General features: G+C 43.6%; 1 protein-coding gene across 1 annotated transcript in view; it reads left to right on the top strand.

Moving 5' to 3' along the window:
• Positions 1-26,398, top strand: part of SYNE1 (spectrin repeat containing nuclear envelope protein 1) — a 966,955-nt gene that overhangs the window by 933,487 nt on the left and 7,070 nt on the right. The window contains 4 exon segments of the mRNA XM_029596918.1: positions 4,993-5,121; positions 9,023-9,235; positions 13,223-13,315; positions 14,450-14,508. Of these exon segments, the coding sequence (XP_029452778.1) occupies positions 4,993-5,121; positions 9,023-9,235; positions 13,223-13,315; positions 14,450-14,508 (494 nt within the window).

Genomic DNA, 26,398 nt, shown 5'->3' with positions numbered 1-26,398 from the left:
AAACCGCACATTGCTTTGTCAAAATTGCTGGGTAAATGGGACAAACGTGGTATGGGGCTCGCAGACCTTAGAAAATATAATATAGCTTGTAACCTGCGGCTTGTGACTGATTGGCTTTTTGGAACTCACTTTTATGGTTCCTTGACTGTAGAACAGGGCATGCTGGGTCACCTTAGTCCAGGAGCGTTGTTGCATTTTACCTGGGCGGCCTCGCCTGACCAAATTTGACACAGTGTGTTAGTTACCCCTCCCTTACATGCTTGGAGATATGTGTGTTCCACACTTCAGCTCCGTTATTCTGTATCTCAATTTTTGCCCCATCTGGGAATGCCCAGTTTCTCCCAGGTTTACAGACTCAGGTATTTACCATCTGGGTTGCTCGGGGTCTGAGGTTGACAGCCCATTTATTGGATGAAGCTGGACATGTGTAATCTTTTTCCGATCTAAACAATAAGCATCATTTTCACAATTTAAAGCACGTCGTTACTTATACTCCCTAGGGGTCACAGACCGGACACACGAACATCGTGAATTTTTATCTGACTTATTCGATATGGAGACCCGGTCCGTCTTATTTCTTTTTTGTGTAGGCAATTGCGGGATAATAGGAATTCAACAATATCTGGGAAGATGATTCAAGGTTGGGAGGCTTTGGCTTTTACAGAAGATCAGTATGTACAATGTTTTCAAAGAATATGTTCCATTACTAGCAGTGTGGATCTCTGAGAAACGCAGTCTAACTTCCTTATGAGATACTATATCCCACAACAGTTAGTTTGTAAGATGCATCTTACAGACACTGCAATGTGCGTTAAATGTAAAGCTCATGTAGGGACACTGGGACAGCAATGAGGATTTACTTCATTGCTTTTAAAACGTGACAAATATTAAGTTGCCTCCTTGTCCGAAAGTGCTCCTGTTCAATTTTTTGCCTGGCATTGCTATTGGGAAGAAGTTTATGAAGTTGTGGTTGCATAAGGTTCTGTTGCTTGACGAAATAGCCATTTTACTAAATTGGCTGAAGGAAGAACCTCCTACCCTTACTCAATGGCGGAACTTAGTGCATTTCATGTGGCCTGTTTGAGAAATATGTTGAGTAAGTGGATACTCAGAAGCGGACTAAGACTTTTTTATGAATATGGGACCTCTATATTCAGTCGTTGCCCCATAATGTTCGGAGCGCGATTCTGAATGACATTTCTGGGATGCCTTCTGAACTCTCTTGATGGCTATATCTTTCGTAGACTTGCGGTGGGGTTGGTGGGATGGTTTCTACTGGGGTCGAGGAAGACACTTTGTTGACATAGGGGCACTGGTAAGAGTCCACCAGTGTTCCCGAGTTGTATTCTTCTGAATTTTCATTGTCTGTTTTGTGAAACTTAATAAAAAGATTTAATCATAAAGCAGACATAGTAGCTAGCTTGCTTAGAGTACCAGCTTGTCTGTTTCTGTGACGTCCTCTTTTAGTCTTATTGTGAGGTCTGTTTGGGGGTAATTTTGTTGCATTGTGCACAAGTTAGTTGGCAAATACAGGCATAAGTTGCACCAATTTTTAAAGCAGTCTTGGGCGCATATGTTCACTTTGAAAATTATCCCACCAAATCTATCCGTACACACTTACACCAGCTAAAATGTGCACATAGTAACATAGTAATGACAGCAGAAAAATACTATACTGTATTTATTGGAAAATCTATGCACTTAGGGCCAGAATTTCAAAAGCATTTACTCGAGCAAAACTGGTTTTTGCTCGAGTAAATACACTTTACTCAAGTAAGTGGGCTTTTCAAAATTGCTACAATATATGCCATTGAATTGTCCATAGGATTTACTCAAGTAAGTGCACTTTACTCGAGTAAATAGCTTTTGAAAATTGCTACGATAGTATGTCACATTTACATGCGTAACTCCTTTGAAAATTACCCCCATAATTTTGGAAATCCAGAAGTTTGTGTGCAAGTCCAAATCCCTCCCTAATTCTACCCCCAGGAAAACCTCCTTTCAGACCAAGTAATTTTATACACATAAGGAACATCTGCATGGAAGTTTTCTCGCATATTGGGCAGGCAATTTTGTAAAAGGCCATTTCTGCTCATAAAACAATTGTTTACCCGCCGAAGTCCGGTTGAAAATGACCTTCTTTCTGTTTTTCATAATCAGCTGAATTTGCAAAGGAGTTTTGCTTGGAAATGTAACATACTATCTTAGCAATTTTCAAAAGCATTTACTTAGCTCGGGTAAAACTTATGAACAATTCAATGGCATATATTGTAACAATTTTCAAAAGCCCACTTATATGGGTAAAGTGCATTTAAATATCTAAAATACAACTTTAAGATATAATTGCGATGGAGAAGGTACAGAGAAGGGCTACCAAAATGATAAGGGGAATGGAACAGCTCCCCTATGAGGAAAGACTAAAGAGGTTAGGACTTTTCAGCTTGGAGAAGAGACAGCTAAGGGGGGGATATGATAGAGATGTTTAAAATCATGAGAGGTCTAGACAGGTAGATGTGAATCGGTTTTTTACTCTTTCGGATAATAGAAAGACTAGGGGGCACTCCATGAAGTTAGCATGGGGCACATTTAAAACTAATCTGAGAAAGTTCTTTTTCACTCAACGCACAATTAAACTCTGGAATTTGTTGCCAGAGGATGTGGTTAGTGCAGTTAGTATAGCTGTGTTTAAAAAAGGATTGGATAAGTTCTTGGAGGAGAAGTCCGTTACCTGCTATTAATTAAGTTGACTTAGAAAATAGCCACTGCTATTACTAGCAACGGTAACATGGAATAGACTTAGTTTTTGGGTACTTGCCAGGTTCTTATGGCCTGGATTGGCCACTGTTGGAAACAGGATGCTGGGCTTGATGGACCCTTGGTCTGACCCAGTATGGCATGTTCTTATGTTCTTAAGTGTGTAAATGCTTTTGGAAATCAGCCCCAATATTTTTTATTTCTTATATTTGGCACTTTTTTAAATTAAAAGCATGAACTTTAATTTGGCCATGCCAATTATTCCTTATCTTCACTGGAATCATTCTTGTTATAATTCATGCATTGCATGTGTCTGTGTATTGCTTGTTTTAGCTGCTGATGAGAGTTAGCACTAGGGATATGTGAACCTTTTTAAAAACAGTTTGCAAACTAGTTCATTGAAGCTCTGATTTGGGAGAGCCACACAAGTCAGATTTGATATGGATTTCCTTGAATTGACAAATCTACATCAGAACTGTCAGATTTCTCCCAGATTCTCTGGGAAAAATATCCATGAATTTCTCTAGTGAGTCTGAGAAAAATGTTAAGCAACTGGTTAAAGTTGGAACAAAATCAATGAATTTCCCTAGTGAGTAAGAAAAATAAAAAAAACAAAAATTGTTAAAGTTGGACCTACACATCTCTAGTGGAGATAGTTATTCCTAAAAATAAGAATCACTAAGAAGAAGGGAACTTTGAAAAACTGAATATTTATTTATTTAAAAACATTTTTATACCGACATTCATTTGCATATCACATTGGTTTACATATAACAGGGTTAATACAACAAGATTTAGAAAATGAAAAAATAAAAACATATTAGCATCTCTTCAAAAACTGTAATAAAAATGTACATGAAGAAGGAGCACCTTAATGGATTTGCTCACTGCTAAGTGAATTATCTAAGAATATATTATCTACTCATACAGTTGCTATAGGAGAACTAATTGTGTACCACCAAATTAGCCCATCTGGCACTTCCCTGGAGATGGCCTTCCAGATGTTGTGGCTGGTGTTGGTCTTTCCATGCTTGCCCTGGTCCTACTGATCGAGCGGCAGTGAACCAATTTTCTTTGCTTTCACAAGACAGACAAATGCATTTAAAAATAAAACAGGGCCGTGACTTTTATAAAACTCAACTTTGAGTTGTGTCCAACTTGCTGCTTCCTCTCAACCCCATGCAAAGTGCCCAGCCACGCACATAAGTCCCAATACGCGCACGAATGCCGGGCCCTGGAAAAGGGGCGGGCTGGGGGTGTGGTCTGAGTGGGGAGGGGCGGGGTGGGACAGAGGCCGGCTGGGACTGTGGCCATTCACCGCTGTCCTGGGGAAGAGCGCGTCGACAGCTGGCTGGCACGAGCAGATTACTTACTGCTCCAGAGCAGTAAGTAATAAAACAAAAAAAAAATTTGTAGGTAGGAAGGGTTTAGGGAGTGGGGAGGAGAGGGGGAGGAAGTTTAGGTAGGGGGATAGGGAAGTTCCCTCCCAGTCCGCTCCTTAATTGGAGCAGACTGGGAGGGAGCTGGAGGAGCCCCAGTTGCGTCACCACGCATATTAATGGAAAATTTGCACCCTCCTGCGCGTGCTGCCCGCACATGCACGTGTGGATTTTAAAATCCAGCAAGCATGTGCGGACAGGCATGAAATTTTATATCATGCGCACTTATAAAATCAGCGCATCCATGTACGTGCACCACATGCTCCTTTTAAAATCTACCCCATACACTATTTCTCCATGTGGATTTATATTCCATTTTTCTCAACACTTTAAAGTGGATTACATTCAGGTACTGTAGGTATTTCCCTATTCCCAGAGGGCTTACAATCTAAGTTTGTACCTGAGTGACTTGCCCAAGGTCACAAGGAGCGACAGTGGGACTCAAACTCTGGTCTCTTGGTTCATAGCCCACTGCACTAACCACTAGGCTACTCCTCTAATCATTTAACTTGACATCTAGTTAAAAAAAGCTGGACAAAGCTTGAGTTTGGCTTAAGAACAAATGTCTCCAAACAAGAGGGTCTCTGTTGTGACCCTGTTCAAGGCATGTAAAGTATGTGATTATTTTCTTTGACTCTAGCAAATGCATGCAATTGGAAACTGCTACACAGCACACAAAGGTAATGCTACTGGCTAATTCTAGTTATCAAAGAAAATGCATTGATGTAGAACAAATCATAGGACATGAGCTCTAAGTCCAGAGTTTACTGCAGCTCACATTCCCCTGTGTCATTTTTAGGATTTCCACGAGATGAGCCATGGGCTGCTGCTTTGGTTGGAGAACATTGATAGGAGAAAAAATGAGATGCTTCCCATCAACTCAAACCTAGATACTGATACCCTCCATGATCATCACAAGCTGTTTATGGTAAGGTGAAAATTTTATGCACTGAAAGGAAGGAACCCTTCGAATAGTGGAAGACCACAGTTTTCTGTTTTCAAGAAGTGCTAAACTGGACATTGGTATTTCTTGAGTAAGGTTCAGGTTGCTGATTCTGGTTAGGTGCAGTAGACAGCATTAGTGTCGTGAGGTCACAGAAGGTGTGTGGCAGACCCAGCAGAAGGCTGCTCTTTCCTCATCAGTCTGGACAGGAGTTGGCTGATTTCTCCTTTATCGGGTATGACCGGAAGCTGCTTTTGCTTCCTTCTCTCCTGGCCCAGTGGGAGGTTATTCCCTTCTCTTTCACCCAGATCAGAGCGAGATATCACCAACTCCTGCAGGACACCAACTTGATCTTCCTCTGCCTGACCTGGCAGTGAGGCTGCTGATGCTCCCTTCACCCCATGGAGCCTGGCATGAAAGCAGGAGCATGAGGGAGAAAGGTACATGCCCTATAGATCCACTGCTGACTTCTGCTGCTGCTGCCTCATCTTCTTCCTCTCCTCAATGCTTCTTGCCCTCATCTGCTGCTGGTAAAGTGGGAGGGAGACTCTGGGTTGGACTGAAGGCTTTTATGCTGGCTGGGAGCCAGGAGGAGGGGAAAATGTGCTGGGCAGGAAGGCCTTGGGAGATAGATAGAGTGCCAAGAAGGAGTGGGGGGAAAGGAGGTTGAGTTGCTGGGTAGGGGGAGGTGGAGAAAGAAGGGGCTGGGGCTGCTGGGCAGGGAGAAGATGGAAGTGGGTTGAGGGAGAGGGGGAGTCAGGAGATGCTGAGCAGGAAGGGGTGGGAAAGAGATGGTCAGAGGTTTGCTGGGTAGGGAAGGGGAGAGGGAAGGGAAGGAAGGGTTGAGTAGGGGAGAGAAGCGGCACAGGGAAGAGGATGCAGGAGTTGGGGGGGGTGTTGGGAATGTTGGACAGGGATATGAACATGTGACGAGATGACTGAGGGGAGAAGTGAGGGGTGATGGGACATGGAGGGGAGTGACGGGGTACAAGGGCCATACTATGTCAGTTTGGGGAATGTGCATTTCTTCTCTCTTTGAACTTTGCTTAGTGTAGGAGGAAATATATTTCCATTTCTACTTCTCCAGTTTTGCGTGCAGAATGTCTTCTTGGGGTTTCCATTCCAGTTTTTGTTTCTGCATTCTGTATTCTGTATATGTGTGACTGGGATATAGCATGTAGGGATTAATATCAGCCTTATCTGTTGTATTCTCTCAATATTGTATTGCACTGGTGGTGAACTGCTGCCTTTTCATGGGTAGGGCTATTGATGTTTCATTTCTTGGCGTTAGTGCTGCTGAGGTATGGCAGGTTTGATAGACAGGTACAGAGTGGGGTTTGTTTGTGTTATTTTACAATGCACCTGGTAGCAGAGGGAGTTTGTGATGCCGTTATTGAGATGACACCAGAATCAGAATATCTTGTTTGTATGGTGAGTTGTACAGGGAAATGTCTTAGTTCTGCTCTGCACCCATCGTTAGGAAGCAGGAGATTCCTGTGGATGCAGAGTATGTGCTTATATTTAGTCCCATGATGGTCGTGTGATCGGTGTGTCACACATGTGAGCGTCATCTCTCAGGTGTGACCGGATTGAAAAAAGGTTGAGAACCACTGCCATAGAATATAGAGAATATGACTAAAATATAACTAAAATTAGTTATTTGCTGAATATTAAGTGTATGAAAACGTTAAGGAATTCAACAAATTCTGGGGAGGGTGCCCAAAATATCTTTAGAAGAAGAAAAACACAGTATGAATTCACATGGGTAGAACAATACAAAAATAAAAGCAGGAGTTATTACAGGAAATAGAAAAGAATGAATGAATGTATGGTTACCAAGAGTTAAGGAAAACTACAATATTTATAAATAACAAGTACAGTGTCATTAGTTAAAAATAGCTGTAGTTCTTACTCTTACAAACCTGAAAGCTCATCAAAGAATATATTAAATTAGCTCAATATAAAGGTATCATCTTATATTATGGTTTAATAGTTAATTCATATAAATCAGCAAACAGGAATCGTCTACGTCATAAACATAAGAGGTATCCACATTCAATCAGTCAATTAGCCAGAAAATTCCAAAAAAAACCAGCGTATAGAATGCTGGTGTTGAGTGCTGTCATTTTGGAAAAGCTAAGTGCTATTTGTTTGAATATATGGGGATTGTTTTGTTTTGAGCAATTTGTATAAAATGTAGATAGATATCACACATTTCAGCGAACTGACAAATGGTAAATTGTGGAGTGCTTTATTTGAAAATGCCTGAAGCCCATTGTGTAGAAAGAGACAGCAGATACATTTTAGCAGTATGTTGGTTCTGATGCTATGTTCATTGTAAGTATTGTTAAAAGACTGATTAGTGAAATCGGTTATGCAATATTTTTTATTGATTATGCATTGATATTGAGGTGTTTTTAGTTCAGGATATACAAACATATTATCAAAGTAATGTAGCTAATGACAGCAGATCCATCCACTCTGCCTAGCAAGTTGCTTACAGTACTACTTGCCGTTCGATACAGGAACTCCCATGCAGTAATGTTAGCGTTAGATGGAGGAGAGGTTACTCCATTTTTCATTTGCATGATCTAGCCACTAGGGATCCTCTATGATTCTCCCACGCCCTTTTGAATTCCATTACCATTCTTGTCTTCACCAGCTCTTCCAGGAGGGCATTCCATCCTTTATCCACTAGGGATCTTCTATGATTCTCCCGCGCCATTTTCAATCACATGGCCATTCTTGCCTTCACCAGCTCTTCCGGGAGGGCATTCCATCCTTTATCTACTAGGGATCCTCTATGATTCTCCCACGCTCTTTTCAATCCCATGGCCATTCTTGCCTTCACCAGCTCTTCCGGGAGGGCATTCCATCCTTTATCCACTAGGGATCCTCTATGATTCTCCCACGCCATTTTCAATCCCATGGTCATTCTTGCCTTCACCAGCTCTTCCGGGAGGGCATTCCATCCTTTATCCACTAAGGATCCTCTTTGATTCTCCCATGCCCTTTTCAATCCCATGGCCATTCTTGCCTTCACCAGCTCTTCCGGGAGGGCATTCCATCCTTTATCCACTAGGGATCCTCTATGATTCTCCCATGCCCTTTTCAATCTCATGGCCATTCTTGCCTTCACCTGCTCTTCCGGGAGGGCATTCCATCCTTTATCCACTAGGGGCCCTCTTTGTTTGTCCCATGCCCTTTTCAATCCCATGGCCATTCTTGCCTTCACCAGCTCTTCCGGGAGGGCATTCCTCCTTTATCCACTAGGGGGCCCTCTTTGTTTGTCCCACGCCCTTTTGAATTCCATTACCATTCTTGTCTTCACCACCTCTTCCGGTAGGGCATTCTATGCATCTACCACTCTTTCCATGAAGAAATGCTTCCTGATGTTGTTCCTGAATGGCTTCTCCAGTTCCATTTCTGTGGTACAAGTAGCGTGGTTGTTAGTCCACTCGAAAGAAAAGTCAACCAAAAAAAAAAAAAAGATGATACCTTTTTACTGGACTAACAATACATTTTTTGACTGCTTTTGGGAGCTACGCTTCCTTCTGCAGAATGAGCAGGTGAAGACAAAGGATGATGCTGCCTGAATATGCAGTTGATTCACAGATGACATTACAGCAGTGGCCTGAAGCGGGAAGGGAACGAGGGGATGGTGTTTTAGCAAAGTGTTGAAAAGATTGAAAGAGAGACAGGGTTATATCTAATGACTGGTGAGGAAGCCCAGGTCTCTGTTAAGTCCTTTTATGTTGTGTTGAAATGCCTGTGGTCACAATCTTCAGAACTGAAATATACTTAATAGAATAAGAGTACAAGGCTTCCCTGCAATGATTCATCAGTACTGTAGTTCTTAAGCTGTGGCATCATGCTTTCCGAACAGCAAATCAGGCGCGAACTGGTCGAGTCTCAGCTGAAGGTGGCTTCTTTGCAAGACATGTCCTGCCAGCTGCTAGTGAATGCCGAGGGTAAGGATTGCCTTGAAGCCAAAGAGAAGGTGCACGTCATTGGTAACCGACTGAAGCTGCTCCTGAAGGAGGTCACCCGGCATATCAAGGAACTAGAAAAAATCTTAGACATTTCAAGCAATCAACTGGTAAGCCATACTTAAGTTTCTTCCATCCCCTCGACACTTTGGTATGTTGTACTGTTTGAGGATTTTACCCTGGATTCCGTTAATTCTAGCTTTCTTCTTCTGTATTCCATGCAGCTTTGAAACCATCTCATTTCATGAAAATGAATTTAAAGTACTGTGCTCTCCAAAAAAGAGGCATTTGTTTTTCCCTTACCTTGCTATGGGAGATCTATTAGGTAGTGCCACTGGAAGTAATTGTGGGACTCCTACTTCCAGTCACGGTGTTTATAGTGCCAGCCATTGGAAGCTTATAAAATTATAATGGATTTAGCAGATAAAAGATTATTTGGCCCACCTACTGTGCACAGTTGTCCCTGACTACACTGCTGTAGTCTGGTTATCGTCTTTCCTTGCCCTTACGACTGCCTCTGTGCTAAAGGAGCCCTTTCAGCTGTCAGTCACACAGACTTGACTGACTGCCGGAGGTTGCTTTTTAGCCTTTTTTACTGTTGAGTGCAGAGTGCAGTCAGGAGATTCTGTGAACCATGCCAGTTGACCTACCTGCTACTTCCTCCTGATTATCCCTGAAAGTGTTAAGCTGGTGAAAGAAAGTAAAAAAACTAGAAACACAATAAATCTTTCACCTACTAAAAATAACTTTTTAGTATTGAGAACTTGGATATATGGAGAAGGTACGGAGAAGGTACAGAGAAGGGTTACCAAAATGATAAGGGGAATGGAACAACTCCCCTATGAGGAAAGACTAAAGAGGTTAGGACTTTTCAGCTTGGAGAAGAGACGACTGAGGGGGGATATGATAGAGGTGTTTAAAATCATGAGAGGTCTAGAACGGGTAGATGTGAATCGGTTATTTACTCTTTCGGATAGTAGAAAGACTAGGGGGCACTCCATGAAGTTAGCATGGGGCACATTTAAAACTAATCGGAGAAAGTTCTTTTTTACTAAACACACAATTAAACTCTGGAATTTGTTGCCAGAGGATGTGGTTAGTGCGGTTAGTATAGCTGTGTTTAAAAAAGGATTGGATAAGTTCTTGGAGGAGAAGTCCATTACCTGCTATTAAGTGGCACTTAGAGAATAGCCACTGCCATTAGCAATGGTTACATGGAATAGACTTAGTTTTTGGGTACTTGCCAGGTTCTTATGGCCTGGATTGGCCACTGTTGGAAACAGGATGCTGGGCTTGATGGACCCTTGGTCTGACCCAGTATGGCATGTTCTTATGTTCTTATATGTTGACGAGAAAAAAATGCAGGAAAAGACCTCAGATCTCCGACTTATCTCGTTCAACGAACTTAAAATATATTGCATAATTTGCAATTGGTCAGAAAAACATCCATCCATCCATTAATCTTTATTCTTTCTAAAACTTAATTTTTTAATTTTTCCATAGTTATATAAAAAAAAGAACTTATCTTAACATAGTTCTTCTCTTTGATCAAAATGGATTGTTAAACAATCTGCCGCCGACGTTGGCCAATTGTTTTGCCGACTAGGCTGCCTCAGGGCGGAACTCTAAAACTAAACAATCCCATCATTGTTGTATATAATGCATAAAATCACCACAATTTTATAGGAACTCAATCTCCTACTCACGTTTCTCCCATATCCAAGCATTTATGAATGGAGCTAATCTCTCATTTTCAATCCAGTATCAATATCCAAAAATGCTGGCACATGTGCCCTATATTTAAAGACCTAAAGCACACACTAAAATGTGCTAACTAATTCAATGCAAGGGATTAATAAAAAGAATTCCATTCAATCATAAGGTTTAGCCCATAGGGCTCCACAGTTTTTAAGCGGAAAATCCATCATTGCTCTAATTGACGTAGTTGTTTCTCCCAGTCTCCTGATGTTATCCTTTACTTGATCAATGACTTTTATGCTCCATTCACAAATGCTTGGATATGGGAGAAACGTGAGTAGGAGATTGACGTTCTATACAATTGTTGTGATTTTATGCATTATATAGAACAATGGCGGGATTGTTTATTTTTAGAGTTCCACCCTGAGACAGCCTAGTCAGTGAAACAATTGGCCAACATCGGCGGCAGATGGTTTGAACAATCCATGTTGATCAAAGAGAAGAACTATGTTAAGATAAGTTATTTTTTTATATAACTATGGAAAAATTAAAACATTTTCAGAAAGAATAAAGATTAATGGATGGATGGAGGTTTTTCTGACCGATGTTGCAAATTATGTGACATGTTTTAGGTTTGTTGAGCGAGCTATGCCAGAGGTCTGAGGTCTTTTCCTCCATTTTCTTCATGTCTACATATATCCAAGTTTACTAAAAAGTTTTTTTTAGTAGGTGAAAGATTTATTGTGTTTCTAGTTTTATACCTGAGTGTGCGCCAAAACTCTTCTGCTGCTCCATTTTGATTCTTGGCTCTGCAAAAATAAAAGAAAATGTTATGGCGACTGGTGCTCACACAAGAACCGCACGTGTGAATATTCTATAGCTACACTTTGTTGACAGAAATAATGGTTGCTGTTTGTAAAAGCAAGGATAACTGAGGCTGCCTGGTAGCTCAATGGCAAGTGATATGCACTGCTATTCAAAAGATCTGTTGTTCAATCTCCAAGTCACATCTTCTATTTCCCCAGTTTATTTGGGACCGGAATCATGGCCATTGTTTAATAACAGTGGCCATATTCAGAGCCCAGGATTGTGATAGGAGTCCTGGTACACGGGGATGGTAAAAAAATAAGCATGTGGCCTAAGCATTGCTCTTATTGTTTAGACCTAGATTCATCATTTTGCTATAAATTTATGAGAATAGTGCCCACGATAAAATAAGGGGCATGGTTAGAGTAATTTTCCAGGTACTGCATAGTTATTTTAGCTCAAAGTCAGTTAAATTTATAACACCTGTGAAATTTTCACATCACAGCGAGAGTGAAAGTGAGTGAGAGAGAGAGAGAGGGGGGGGAGGGCTCTGTAGAGGCTCATAAAATAGTAAACTATTTATACCACTGTAAGAGGGGGCACTAGTAACTCGGGGTGAGGTTTATGGGGTGAGATGGTTTTGGGGGGCCTATTTTGCATACTCAGTCATACATACGAACAGCACAGTTACCACCAGTGAAGCTTTAATGTGATTTAGAGTGATGAAAGTTGAAAGAAGAGTAGATTTGTACCATATTCTCTCTACCTAGCTTGATGCACTATCTACCTAGCTGCAATCAGACTAGGTAGAGAGAACACGGTACAAATCTGCTCTTCTTTCAACTTTCATCACTCTAAATCACATTAAATCTTCAGTGCTGGTAACTGTGGTATTCATATGTTTGGCTGTGCATGTTAAACTGCCCCCCCCCCCTCCCAAACCCAACTCACCCCCCAAACCTCTCCTCCAGTTCATAATGCCCCCTCTTACAGTGGTATAAAAAGTTCACAAATCAGTGGGCCTCCACAGAGGCTCTCTCTCTCTCTTCCCACCGCCCTTCCCCGAAATGGGATTAGCAATATTTATCGCAAATCCTGGCTCGGCCGTAACTCACAGCTATCGCAGGCGTAACGCCAGGAAAAAAGGTGTAGTTAAATCCCGCAATAGCATGCGTTATGTTATCGCATGCAATGTTAAAAAGCCATTTCCATTTACTCCACCCAATCTCCTGCTGCTTGAATACATTTTTCAAATTTGCATACGCATTTTGCGATGCGACATTTATCGCATGCGTTATGGCGTTATCGCGGGTGTTAGGGCCCTAACGCCCGTGATAGTGGCCTAACGCGATTTGATGAATGACCCCCTTCGCGGGAAGCTATTTGTGCTGGCTCTTCATAGACAGCAAAAAAGAATCAAAAAATCAATAACAACCCAGGAATGTAGTCCATCAAACCACAATCCTTAATCACGCACAGTTGTCGCACAAAAATAGAGTTAAGCTCCTCTTTTTCTGTTAGGTATTCTCTACGGTGGAGGGGAAGGATTACGAGAGTGTTTCTTCTGAAAATCTGTTGTGATTTGCACGTAGGAGCTGTCTTCCTGGTCTTCAGCTGATGAACTGGACACCTCGGGATCCCTAAGTCCTGTGTCGGGCAGAAGCACACCGAGCAGGCAAAGAACGGTAATTCTGTACTGGAGACCCTTTCTCATATCCATGGTGTGGGCATTGGATCTTTACGGCAACCAAAGCAAAAAAAAATCGAGAGTCCACAGCACTTTCACACTGGAGAGAAACGAGCACAAACCACTGACCTGGGAATAGCCCGCAGCGTTTTACACAGCTTCCCACAGCACCCTGCATCTCTCTCCCTGCATGAATTCAGAAGTAGAATAATATACATATTATTTATATATAACTGATTTTTTTTTCTTTACAGTTCTGTTCAATTGTTTTTTTTATTCAATTTTCCTTAGTTTCTAAAGCTCGATTTCATTTGTACTTTTACTTTTGAATAACATCTGTTTAGTTCTGTCCTATGAGCTTTATGATCTCCTAAATTGATTTTGCTGCATTCACTAGTCTCCTGTAGGTCCTAGTGGCAGAATGTAAAGGAACACTGGCTTTTCAGGGGAGGGGCCAAGAGATTAGGGAGAGCTTTGTATTCTAGTAGCATTTGCATTTTCATCCTTTAAATAGCCACCGTGTGAAAGCACCAATTAAACTGATCTCAGTATGGTAGCATGCGGTTAATACAGCAGGCCTAGTTGGAAAATTTGATAATTGAAGTCTGGATAAAATTGCAATTATCATCATTTTAACATTATTTGGACATCTTATTATTTTAGCATTTTTTTTTCTCCAACTCATTTGTCTGCATGATTCTCTATTTTTATTGGTATCCCATATGTGTCATAGAAGGACATTATTTAATGCGGAATACATGCCGTTGATAGATATGTTTTTTTTGTTTTTTTTTTAAACGATTTAAAATGTTACATTTCTAGCTTTGCATTGGCCTCAGAAGCTGCTTAGTGAATGCCATTTTAATCATTGAAGGTTTGGAGGTTCCCTTATGCTGTACCAGATTCAGCTGGTCACAGCATGGAGGGCCTGCAAGCTTGTTCCATGTTTCCCCAAGCATTTTGCTGCTCAGCAAAGAGAAAAGCCAGTTTCCTTAATTCATGGGTATCGATCACCTCATTTGATTTGTTTTTCCTTTGCTGCACTTTTTTAATTTTATTTTCATCAGTAGCTTGTCTTTATTTGCCTGGACTGAACATTCTTCTTTCTTTACCCCCTGTTCATTGCAAACAGCCACGGGGCAAATGTAGTCTCTCCCAGCCTGGACCCTCTGTCAGCAGCCCTCCTAGCAGGTACCTTATTCTCCTGGTTTCCACGCTCTGTTCTAGAAGTGCAAGAGGATGAAGGAAATTACCCATGATGCAGTTCTGCCTGCTGGAGGAATCCGCACCCTAAAATGTACCTTTTTATCCTTTCGAGCAGCTTGGCCAAAGTCTACAAGGGTTATTTTTTCCTTCTCATGAAATAGCTCAGTTATTTAACTCCAAATTATAGTTTCTCGAATTGGACCAAACCGTGTGCTAATGGTTCACAGCTTTGCTTAGCCAAATACACCTTCAGACTCATGGAAAAGACTTTCATCATCCTCTTTACTTCTAGATTTTAAACTAAGGTAGGCAGAAGACCATACATTTTAAAAATTTCACAAAACTCACCAATGTGGACAGAAGAGCATATGCTTCTTACATATATTAAATCACTCTTTTGTCCTCCTGGTGGGTTTTTTTTTAATTATTTTTCATTGATTCTGGAAGTAGATAGTCAGGATTTGGGAGTACAATATTTCATCTTGCAGCTTGGTGGCTCCATTTTCCTTTGCTAAATAACTCACTAACCAATCTGAACTAACCAAAATGCTTGTGTCCCCTTCCCCTCTAGCGGCTGCAGAGCCTGTCTTTTTGTGACCACAAGAGGGCAGACTCGCCATCAAAGCTTTCCACTTCCCATTTCATTTCAAAACACATTTGTCGGTCATCTCTGCCGTACAGCAGCAGCAGCAGCAGCAGGGCCATTGCTTTCTCTGTCCTGGTTGTTGTGTGCTCTCTTCACTCTTTTTCAAAGATCGGTTCATCACTTTCCTCATAAAAAGAAAGCCATGGAATTAGATTTATTGCTTAACAGCTCATTCCTAATTCCACCGCCTTGAATTGCGGCCGGTGAGATAGCTGTGCTGTATTATGGGGGGAGGATTCAAGACGCAGCAGCGATTGGGTGTCATGCTGCAGTTGTAAAAAGAATTTTAAGGATTACAAGTTTGTTGTGGACCCGGGCCAAATCATCCAGTCTAAACAGTCCCTGCTTACTTAACATAGTCTCCCTTCTTCTCATGTTATATACATAGCAGTTCAAAGCTACAACCTGCCAAGCAGTGACCTGTTTTCTGCAGTGCCACCTGCCTCCTCCCACACCCCCTTGTGAATTCTCACATTAATTTTCCAATTTACTGGGTGGTATTTATGAGGATTCACAAGCTTCGGCTCGAGACAAAGAATAGCGAAATGAAATAACTTTGTGGAATTTTACAAATTACCCAGCTACCCAAAACTCTCGGGCCGATTCAGTAAAAACGCGGGAGAGCGGACGAACGCCCGCTCTCCTGGCGCGCGCACCGGCCACTCGCCGGCACGCGCGATTCAGTATGTAAATCAGGTGGCGCGGTGGAAACAGGCAAAAGGAGGCGCTAGGGACACTAGCGCGTCCCTAGCGCCTCCTTTTGGCCCGGAGCGGCGGCTGCCAGCGGGTTTGACAGCCGACGGTCAATTTTGCCGGCGTCGGTTCTCGAGCCCGCTGACAGCCACGGGCTCGGAAAACGGACGCCGGCAAAATTGAGCGTCCGGTTTTCGGCCCGACAGCCGCGGGCCCAATTTAATTTTTTTTTTTTTTTTTTACTTTTTACACCCTTCGGGACCTCCGACAATATCGCTATGATATTAAGTCGGAGGTCCCGGTGCCGGTGCCGGCAGAAACCGGGAATGTGAAAGTAAAATGTGAAAGTAAAATGTGCGGCTTGGCTGCACATTTTTCTGTATCCCGCGCGCATACCTAATAGCGCCCTCAACATGCATTTGCATGTTGAGGGCGCTATTAGGTGCCGCGGGTTGGACACGCGTTTTCCGCCCCTTACTGACTAAGGGGTAAGGGAAAACGCACGTCCAAGTGCAGGTTAACAGTGCGCTCCGTCGGAGCGCACTGTACTGTATCGGCCTGTCAGTTAGTAGTCGTCAAGTTCAGGATGCAGTTACAGGGGCTGATATGATTCAAAACATTATAGGTGTCCAGTTAAAAAATAACAGTCATTAAAACTACCATCACCAGAACACATTCAGGTAATATCTGATTGTGTGGGGCCCAGGGTTGGGAATGGTGTTACTGTTTGGATGATGATGATCAGTTGACTCTAGGGGTATCTTGAATTAGTCTGGGGAGCAGGAGAGAGGAGGAACTTCACGTCCGTATGCAGGCCTCCTGGGGGCTCTGTAGTCCTGTTTTCACCATAAGAAAAATGAGATGTAATTCCAGCTGTCAGCATCCTTTGGAATGGGCCCCTTCTCACACCAGGCATGGATAAAAGCAGCCCAGTGTTCATGTAGTCATGCTTAAGAGTATTACCCCCATTCAGGTGACTGTTCGTCTGCTGCATGATTGTAAACCAAACGATTGACTTGCAAGACCACTAACTGCTGAGAATGTCTTGGTTTATATGAGCCTGTCTGAAGAAGGATACACGCCAACTCCCGAGCAAAAAATTGCACCCTTGCAAAGGTGCCATGACAATGGAAGGCGCAGCGTCAGCCCCTCCTGCGTGTATTCTGAAGCTGGCCAAGCACCTGGCCAGCTTTATTACGTCCGTGCTAACGGCGCTTCGCAGCTCTCCGCTCTCCTAACAGCAGCTGTGCGGCACCTTTACAGCAGCTCCTGCTCTCTCTCTGGCGCTGGTGATTAACACGTCTTCCTGCGGCTCTGCACAATATTCATTTTATCGGGCAGACAAGCATGGAATACAAATGAGCTTCTACTGAATGGGAAGCTTAATCAAACACGCAAGTCGGACAGGTTGTGTTTGATGTGAGATTGGGTTTTAAGTGATGAGGCAGCACAGGCTGTCACTGTGTTCCTCAATATATTTTAAAATGCCTCTGTTCAGAGTACTGTGTGTTTGATCTTGCACTGGATCAGTAAGCACTGATAGACTACAGTTTAAGGGCAGAAGGAAAAATGTAGGGACAATGTTTACCATCAGGGTTTTTTTTTAAATTGGAAAGTTTCCTAAATAATTTGGTGCAAGGCAATTCAAAGCTCACTAATTTGTTTTCCTCCCAATGAATCCAATGAGGTCAATATCCAGGGTCACGGCAAGCAAAGGTTATTTATGGAACTTGTCCTGGATAATCAGTGGATCTTAAACGCACGGGTCTCCTGCTGAATATGCTCGTTCAAAGCTAGGGCAGCTAACTGTCTGCCCAGACTTGTGCGCACGCTCCCTGGATAAAGGTTAGCTCTGCCCCAGAATGCCTCCTATGATGCTCCTTCACGTCTGGATGAATTTTGTACGCACATAAAGCTCGTGAGCATAAATGTATGCGGTCATGGGGGAGGGGGGATAAGGGGTGGGGTATATTAGAAACTCAGCTTTTGTGTGCGTATCACTATAGGTACCTGCACAAAGCCTTTTGAATGTCATCCTCAATATCTTTTACTATGATTATTATTATTATTATTGTTGTTGACTTTGTGTACGGTGAAGTATAAAGCTGGTGCCATTTGTTATTGAACGTGACACCTTCAGCTTCAGAGACAGTGTGCCCAGAAAGCGTCCCTCTGCCTTTATAGCATCAGAGAAGTGACAGAGTAATACGATAACTTTTCTAAGTAGCAGAGAACGAAATAATTAGAGTTTCTATGCACAGCAAAGAGTCCCGTTGCTGGGCACGCTGTCATCTGATAGTGTTTATGTACGGCTGCTAAGCAAGCTCTGAAGCCAGTGTGCAGCTGGGTGTATCCTGGGCTTGTGTGATATTGCATACCCCGAAGTGCGCAGGTACCTTTGGGTACCTGCGCACGGGGTATGCACCGTAAAAGGACCCAATGTCGGCCGTTACCTTTGGGTCCTTTTACGGTGCTAAGGGACATCGTGTTCAGTTGGTCCTCCTGACATCTGCTGCAGCAGGACACAAGATGTGAACCGTGCACCCCGAGTCTTCACAGATATCCCACATTGGAACCTTAGATGGCAGAGTTGCCCTCGCATTTGACGGTGGCAGCTTTTAATCTCATCCAAATAGTGTCCGTAGGGAATATTTCCAGGCACTAAATTACTTATGTACTTATATATATATATGTAGAACTGTCAAAGGCTTTTCTGCTGGGTAAGTCTAAACGTGAAAGCCAGTAATAACTGTGTAGGATGGCAATTAGGTGACGCATTGGACTTTTGTTCTAATGTGATTACTGCAGACTGTCTGCCCCAGGACGACTTGAATCACATCCTGGTGCCACTGTCAGATCACCGCTTTGCTTCCTGTGCTGAGCAGCGTCTTTCAAAGAATTACGTGCACAGCTCTGGGGACCGGGGGTAAGAACCCAGGTCTGCAGGATCCCGTGCAGGATAAAAAAAAGGTCAAAGGATCTGCCAGGCCATTCAAAAGCCCGGATTTGTTTGGCTCTCTTAACGCGTAGCCGCGCATATCTTATAAAATCCGGGGTCGGCGCGCACAAGGGGGTGCACATTTGTGCACCCCCTTGCGCGCGCCGAGCCCTGCGCGTGCTGCCCGTTCCCTCCGAGGCCTCTCCGAAATCAGAGCGGCCTTGGAGGGAACTTTCCTTCCACCCCCCCCCCCCCCGCACCTTGCCCTCCCTTCCCCTACCTAACCCACCCCCCCCCCCCGGCCCTATCTAAACCACCCCCTTACCTGTGTTTTAAAAGTTACGCCTGCCAGACGCAGGCGTAACTCAAGCGCGCCAGCAGGCTGCTGGCGCGCGATTCCCTGACCCAGGACCCATTTTAGAGGCCTCGGCCATGCCCCCAAAACACCCCCGGGCCGGCACCACGCCCCCGACACCTCCCAGAACGCCCCGAATGACGCGTCGCCCCGACACACACCCCTAGCGTGCGCCGCCGAGCCTATGCAAAATAGGCTCGGCGCGCGCAGGGGGGGTTTTAAAAGGGTTATGCGCGTAACCCTTTGAAAAACCGGGTGATAGTGTATAACATTTCTATGTAATAATTCTGATTTAAATGCGTACACCGTTCTGAAAATACTTACTTGCATGCATGCTTGGCATCACCATTTCACCGCTACCTCCACCAGTTCACCCAGACCCTCCAGCATTTCATCCTGAGCCCCCACCAGTTCACCCAGAATTCCCACCAAAAGATTGCAGACAAAAGCCAAGTCTGATTTCATTTGGACAGGTCAGTTAGCAGGTGTAAAAACGTTCAAATAAGTTTGGTAATGTAGGGATGCATTCTGCTTACAAAATAGAAGTTTGCACGCAAACGTCTAAACCCCGCTCTGGAACACCCCAGGACTGCCCCTTCCCTCCCAGTGAAGTATGTGCCATACTGTGATAAAATAGCACACGTGCACATGTGAAAGCCCTTTGAAGATGCACTCCATGTGTAGCTGCAAACACCTCCCCATCCCCGGGAAGGCCTCTTGCCTCTGCAGGTAAACGCGTGTGCATAGAAGCTCTGTACACGTAAGGTTACCCACATGTAGGAAGGGCAATTTCTAGAAACTCCCTTTCTGTGAGTAAAGCACTGTGTTACCCATGGAAAAAGTGTGAAAGTTATCCTTTAGGGGGGTAATGTTGTACCTGCTGATATAGGCGTAAATTCTGCGGGCACCTTTTACCCACAGACTTGGCCACCGATTTTTAAAGGGAAAGTACATGCGGCAGGGCTGAAGTCATTCCCGGCGACCAGGGCTGATCTTAGGAGTGTGCGGGGGCCCAGGGCAAATCAACAGACGAGGGGCCAAGGTATAGCGTTAGAGATGCAGCTACCACGGCACAGCTGAGCTCCCCAAAGTGTGGTGTTTCCAGTTAGGGCTCCCGCCCTACGCTTGGAAGCCCTGCCCCCAGAGCCCCATAATTCCACTATCAACCTCCTTTGCACTCTGGGATTTGTAGTCTTTTGTGTATAACTTGCTCTGGGAGCCTCTTGCGTTTTACCACTCTGGTCTCTCCTATTCCAGAGGCCACTCACCTCCTCCCTTAGCAGTCGTAACGGGACGTATAGCCCATCACAAGCGGTCACCTCTGTTTTCTACCCCCTTATCACAGTATGGCACATACTATACTGGGAGGGAAGGGGCAGTCTTGGGGTAGCAGAGTGTGATAAAACTTTAGCTGCTGTCTGGCTAAAGTTATACAAGTAAGCCTTATTGGGTTCAAAGTCTGTCCTACAGTTCTCTGGAAATCTTCTTCCAGATTGATGCCAGCTTGCTGCATATCAAGCTTTCAGGGGGTCAAATTTGGGAGTTAGGATACTAAATTGGCTGATTTCTGAGTTTCTCAATTTAGGATTCTGGATTCACTAGAATCCTAAAAAGTGGATGGTTATGGGGGACGGAGGTAGGGCTGGGATAAAAGTTAAGGGGGTCGATTTTAAGACGTCCGCGTGTGCGTCCATTGTGCGCACAGTTCCCGGCGCTCGCACGTGGACACGGCTATTTTATAACATGCACGCGTTGGCCTAATGGCCCCTTGTCGTGGTCGGCCTCCGCCCCGCCCCCCCAGCCCGCCCCTTTTCGTTGACCCCGCATTTCTGCACGTACTGGGGGATACACGCGTGGCCGGGCCCTTTCAAAAATGCACGGGGTGCTCACAGGGCCTGGCCACGTGCGTAACCCCCAAAATGTACGCGCACAGGGTTTTTAAAATTCAGGTGTAAGTGCTTAAGCCTGATTTTGAGCTCTAGGCCCCTAACTTGGAGGCATGCTCACTAAAGTGTGGTAAACCACAATAATGTTAATGCAGGTTAAGATAGATGGTAATTGCCATGGGCCCCATTTTTTCCAGTGGGGCTAATTCACTAAATAGCACCCACGTTACTCAGGTTCTGTGCATTAGTGAACAGGAGGCTAACTTTCAAACAAATGCACGTGGCAGCGTATACACGCGTATATGGTCATGAGCAGATCTAGTCTAGTATTTTGTAATACGTGCATTTTATAAAATGTCTGTATCTCTATCCCACAACATATGCACTTAAGTAGAGTTACACGCAAATACATGAAGTGCCTTGGAAGAACATAAATCAATCGACTAAACATATAGTATATTTTACATGCATAAGTTGGTTTATTTTAAAACATGTGCGCGTCAAGGAAATTACCAGTTTTACCGATTAGTCTACCAGTTGATCCAGTTCTTCTCCAGGTCATCAAGACTCTGCTGGTTCTTCAGCCCGAACTCCCCCTATTTCACCCAGACTTCCCACCCAACCACTAGTACACAATAAACACGTTTGATATCAGTTAAGCCAGGTAATTAGCAGGTGTAAAAATACAAAAGTAGGTTGGCAAATCTATGTGCATGTCTTTTAAAATAGCAACTTGGCCCCATCCCGGAACGCCCCAGACCCCACCCCTATTTTACGATCGTGTATGTGTACGCGAAAGTGAAAATATGCGTGAAAGTTTTGCTTTTATAAAATACGGAATATGTGAGTAGAGGATTCTTACACTTGCATATACTAACTTTTGCATACGTAACGTTTTGAAAACTCACACCTGTGCCTGTTTGGAACTTCAATCTAGGAAAATAAATAGGAGGCCTAAATTTAGGGTGCTAAGTGTTAGGTTCCTATATTTCGCTGAATTTTCAACTGAAAAGTGTAGCCCCCAAGTTCAGCTGAAACTTGGGTGTCTAAATTTAGGTCCTCATCATAACCTAAATATCGGCCTTGGGGTATGTTTCCCCTTTCTTGCACTTTTCTCCCCAGGTTATCCGCCTCTCTTGCTAACAAAGATGGTAACTTTCAAACCCGCGCTTGGGCGACCGTGCGCGCGTGGTTACCAGCATGCGCACATGCGCACGTGGACGCACGCATGTTATAAAATCCGCTATCCACTCGCACACACGTGCCCGGTTTTATATCAGCATGCGCACGTGTGCACGAGTGCCGAATCGTGCGCATAAGGGGGAGAATTTTACACCATGCGCTTGGTGACACGATAGGCCCTAATCCCATTTCTCCCCCAGGGAACTTCCTAAACCCACTACCTGACCTGCCTCCCTTTTACCCTGTCCACCCCGACCCCCTTAAACCCTGCTAACTACTTTGTTTTTTTTTTTGTTTTAAAACTTACCCGCTCTCCAAGCAGAAGCAGGTTGCGCGGCCGGGTGGGATTCCGGCGCACGTTTCAGTGGGATACTGCCTAATGGCGCCGTCCTGGCCCCCTCCACACCCTATCCGTGCCCCACCCGCGCCCCTTTATCTATCGCCCTTTCCTCTGCGCGTACCGGGCCGCGGGCTTTTGATGATCCGCGTGGCATGTGGCCCGGCCATGCCCGTATCTCCCCAGGTTTCACGCGCGCAGGACTTTCAAAATCTATCCTAAAATGATTTCCCACATTTTTCCCCAGAAAATGTAAAAGTCAATCTGAACCAATTGTTGTGTCCTTTTAAATAATTTCTGAATGTGCTACAGTCCAGTAATAAATGTTTTGTGCTGAAGCCGAAGCTAAATCACCCACCTGTAAAGTGACTTTGACAGGCAGAAACATATTTAGTACGAGCCTTTAAAGCTTTCAAAAACGTTCTTTGAAGAAAACTGGCTGCAAATGGTCCAGATAAAATGCTTTTGTTATTGGAGGCCAGAGAGAAATGATTATTTTCATAAAGAGGGAGGGAGGCAGTCCGAGGAGAAGCTGACCAGATTTTCAAAGCCTCGGTGTTAAGCCCTGATACCTCAGTCTGTGGTATGGCAAAGCAGTGCATTGGGATCTAGAGCCAATATTGCCCTTTCAGCGAAAATGGAGGGGCTTGGGGGCTGGGGTAGGGGTAGGGGGCATGACGGATTTTAACACTGTCAGCCACTTTGCAAATGGAAGGGTAGGGGGCTGGGGGAAGGGTAGGGGGCATGAGGGATTTTAACACTGTCACCAACTTTGCACGTTCATGACAAAAAAACATGGTCATTTCTAGGTGATTTAGGGTCGTCTTGGAATTGCTAAAACAAAAGATAAGAAACATTTTATGACCTGATCATTAACCCAATTATCCCTCTGAAGAGCAGCTATATTCATGCTTTGTAAAATATGGAACCTGTTTATATTCTCATAAGAGAAGTTAATCTCAGTAGTAATTCATGCTTGCAGACCATGTACATTTTCAAAAAATAGCAACCTGCAGAGAAGGTAATTAAGCACTGCGTGTTCCCTTTGTTCTCCCTCTCAGGCCATTAACTTCCTTTGTTGGCAGTCAGTGGCGATATAAGACCTGATTTAATATGACTTCCCTACCGAATTCTCTGGTGCAGTTAAATGTGCCATATCCTTTCAGGGCCTTCTCTAAATGTGCCTTTAATAAATAATCAAAAGAAAAAAAACATAAGCTGCTTTCCATTCTAGCACAGAAACACTAACTTCAAGAAATATGTGCGAGCTCTCCTGTGACTTCTCATCCAGCCCTTCCAAGTACTGTCGTTAATCATTCAGGGGATTCAAGTTCCCATCCTTCAGATAAATCAGGAGGAAATGTTTATTGGGGAGGGTTCGGCCATACAATGAAAGAGGCCTACCAAGAAACACTGGGGCCAATACTCTAAAATAATTTCAAATGCCTTTACCATGGCCATGGACATGTTAATGAAGGACGGGCAGATTCGGCATTTACCCCTAGGACGTGTGATATTTACTGGGCTTTCGGTTGCTAACAAGAAATACCCCTTGCTACCCTGGAGGGTGGTGGTAAGTTACTGTTGCCAAGCCAGCGTGAATTTCTATCTTGCTGCCCCTCCCAAGGAGGCCACGCTCCAGAAAAATGAATCCTTCGTCAGGGGAAATGTCTTCCTTTACAACTGTGCCGATTATGCACCTCTTCAAACTTGTCTCTTTCTCAATAAAACGCGGAACTTGCAGTGGATGCAAAAGGGCAGTAAGATATTATATTTGATGTGAAATAGAAATTCACGCTGGCTTGGTACAGCAAAGGGACATTGAAAAAAGAGAGCAATAAGTTTGCACATTTGGAAAAGATTTCACTACTGGATTTTTTTTTTTTTTAATTTTCTTGAAAAAAATATGAACAATCTAGGAAGGACGTTGGTTGATGGCTTATAATTATATTAATAACCTGACATTGATTACCGGTGGTATCAGTTTCATTTCTATATGAAACCTCCATCCTCTTCATATATGTATTTTCTCATTTATAGTATTATTAGGAAGAAAGTGGTTCATTTCTGGAAAGTAGAGGAACGGTGTGAAGAGATGAGCTTAGCAGAGCCCATGCTCTCCTGACTGCCTCTGATGCCACTTCCATAATAAGAGGGGAGCTTTCTGCACTTCAGGATGGGGATGGGAGTATTTTTACCCGCAGATTTTCCACTAATTTTCAGAGGGAAAATACATGCATACTATTGCTTTGAAAAATTAGCCGTCAGTACGCGCACCAACTCGCTCGCAGAAAGTTGCATCTGCATGGGGGTAGTGGGCCTGGGGGTAACCTGCACGGAGCGGCAGTTACTACCCTTAACACGAAGCAACATTTACTGCCATGGGAGGCTTGCTGGGCAGACTGGATGGACCATTTGGTCTTTTTCTGCCGCCTTTACTATGTGACTAAGTATGTTACTATATATTGGCAGGGCATAACGTGTGTATGTGGATTTATGTGCCCGTCTTTGAATATCCAAAATATGCAGAATAATCTACTCTGCCCCAGGACTTACCTCTCTCCCCCTCCCCCCCCCCCCCAGGGAATGCCGCTTTCTTTGTGCACATAAAAGTATGTGCAGACTTGAATTACATACATACTTTTTGTGTGCAAAGATCAGCAAATTTTCCAACAAACCATTTACATACATAGAAACTGGTTTTATGGCTTAAATAACTATAAAAATTACCCCCAAAGTGTCTCCACCCTACCCTTTCCCTGCTCTTGTCCGTGTCTCCTTCTCATCTTCTGCCTCCTCATCCTCTTCTCTGCTCTCTAGTAGCTCTCTGCAATCTTCTATCACAACCGTAGACAGGCCTTTGTACTAGTCCAGACAGGCTGGTATTTCCCAGGTTCCAGTGTGAGTATATACTCAAAAGATGATTAGATGCTGATCTAAACCTTGCTAGGAGAGACAGATAACCCCCACTAAATAACAGACGAAAAGAATATATTCAACTGGCTTTGTTGATGGTCTTCCAGTTTGCTCTGAGTGATTTTGGCAAGACGACTGCTCCTGGATCAACTTTTTCCATTTGTAGACTCTCCGACAGTGGATGGATGGAGTCCCAAATGTTTAAGCAAGTTCTTGTTACCCTTTCTAGACGGTTGAGCATCAAGTACTCTTCAGTAGGTCCTCTGAAATTTCTTTTGATCATGGCATGAGGCGTTCCCCCCTAATTTTTATGGCGAAGACCAAATTCAGAACTTTTTCAACCTTTATATAAGACAGGCTGCCCACTCTGCAGGACGGTTTACTTGTTAACCAGTTATTTTACGAGGCTGATTCTAATTTGCCAATTAATTGGGCTAAGAAAACGAGGGATTCACTTACTATTTCGCACATACTGATTCTGAATTATTCTTCTTGTTCCTACTTTGAACATCATTGTGGCCAAAGAAACAAGGAATCATTTAATTTCTACTGTTCCATTGCACAAGAAAAAACTGGTTTCTATTAAACAAGGGCATCACAGTAAGAACTTGTAGTTCTCATTATTACACTAGGGATTTTCAAACTTCTTCTCAGCACGGTATGCAACCATAGTGGTTTGGTCTGTTTACCAGAGTTTTTGATTTCTACTCTATTGATGTAGTTAACCAAGCTGCAGTTATTTGCTACCATGGAAAGTTTACCGTGGCCAAGTTCTGCATCTCAGCTGCTTTGTGCATGGCACAAATTTTATTTTGTGTGGCAAATTTGGAAAAGTCACCCGCGGCCACCTTCAAAACTTACAGTACTTTAGCCCATCAGCCTCTGTCTCCATAATCTCGAAGAATTTCACAGGCACAACAAG

This window comes from Rhinatrema bivittatum, chromosome 3 (assembly GCF_901001135.1).
Source record: "Rhinatrema bivittatum chromosome 3, aRhiBiv1.1, whole genome shotgun sequence".
Lineage (NCBI taxonomy): Eukaryota > Metazoa > Chordata > Amphibia > Gymnophiona > Rhinatrematidae > Rhinatrema > Rhinatrema bivittatum.
Note: the sequence above shows the minus strand (reverse complement) of the source record. Positions and strands in the feature narration are given on the sequence as shown.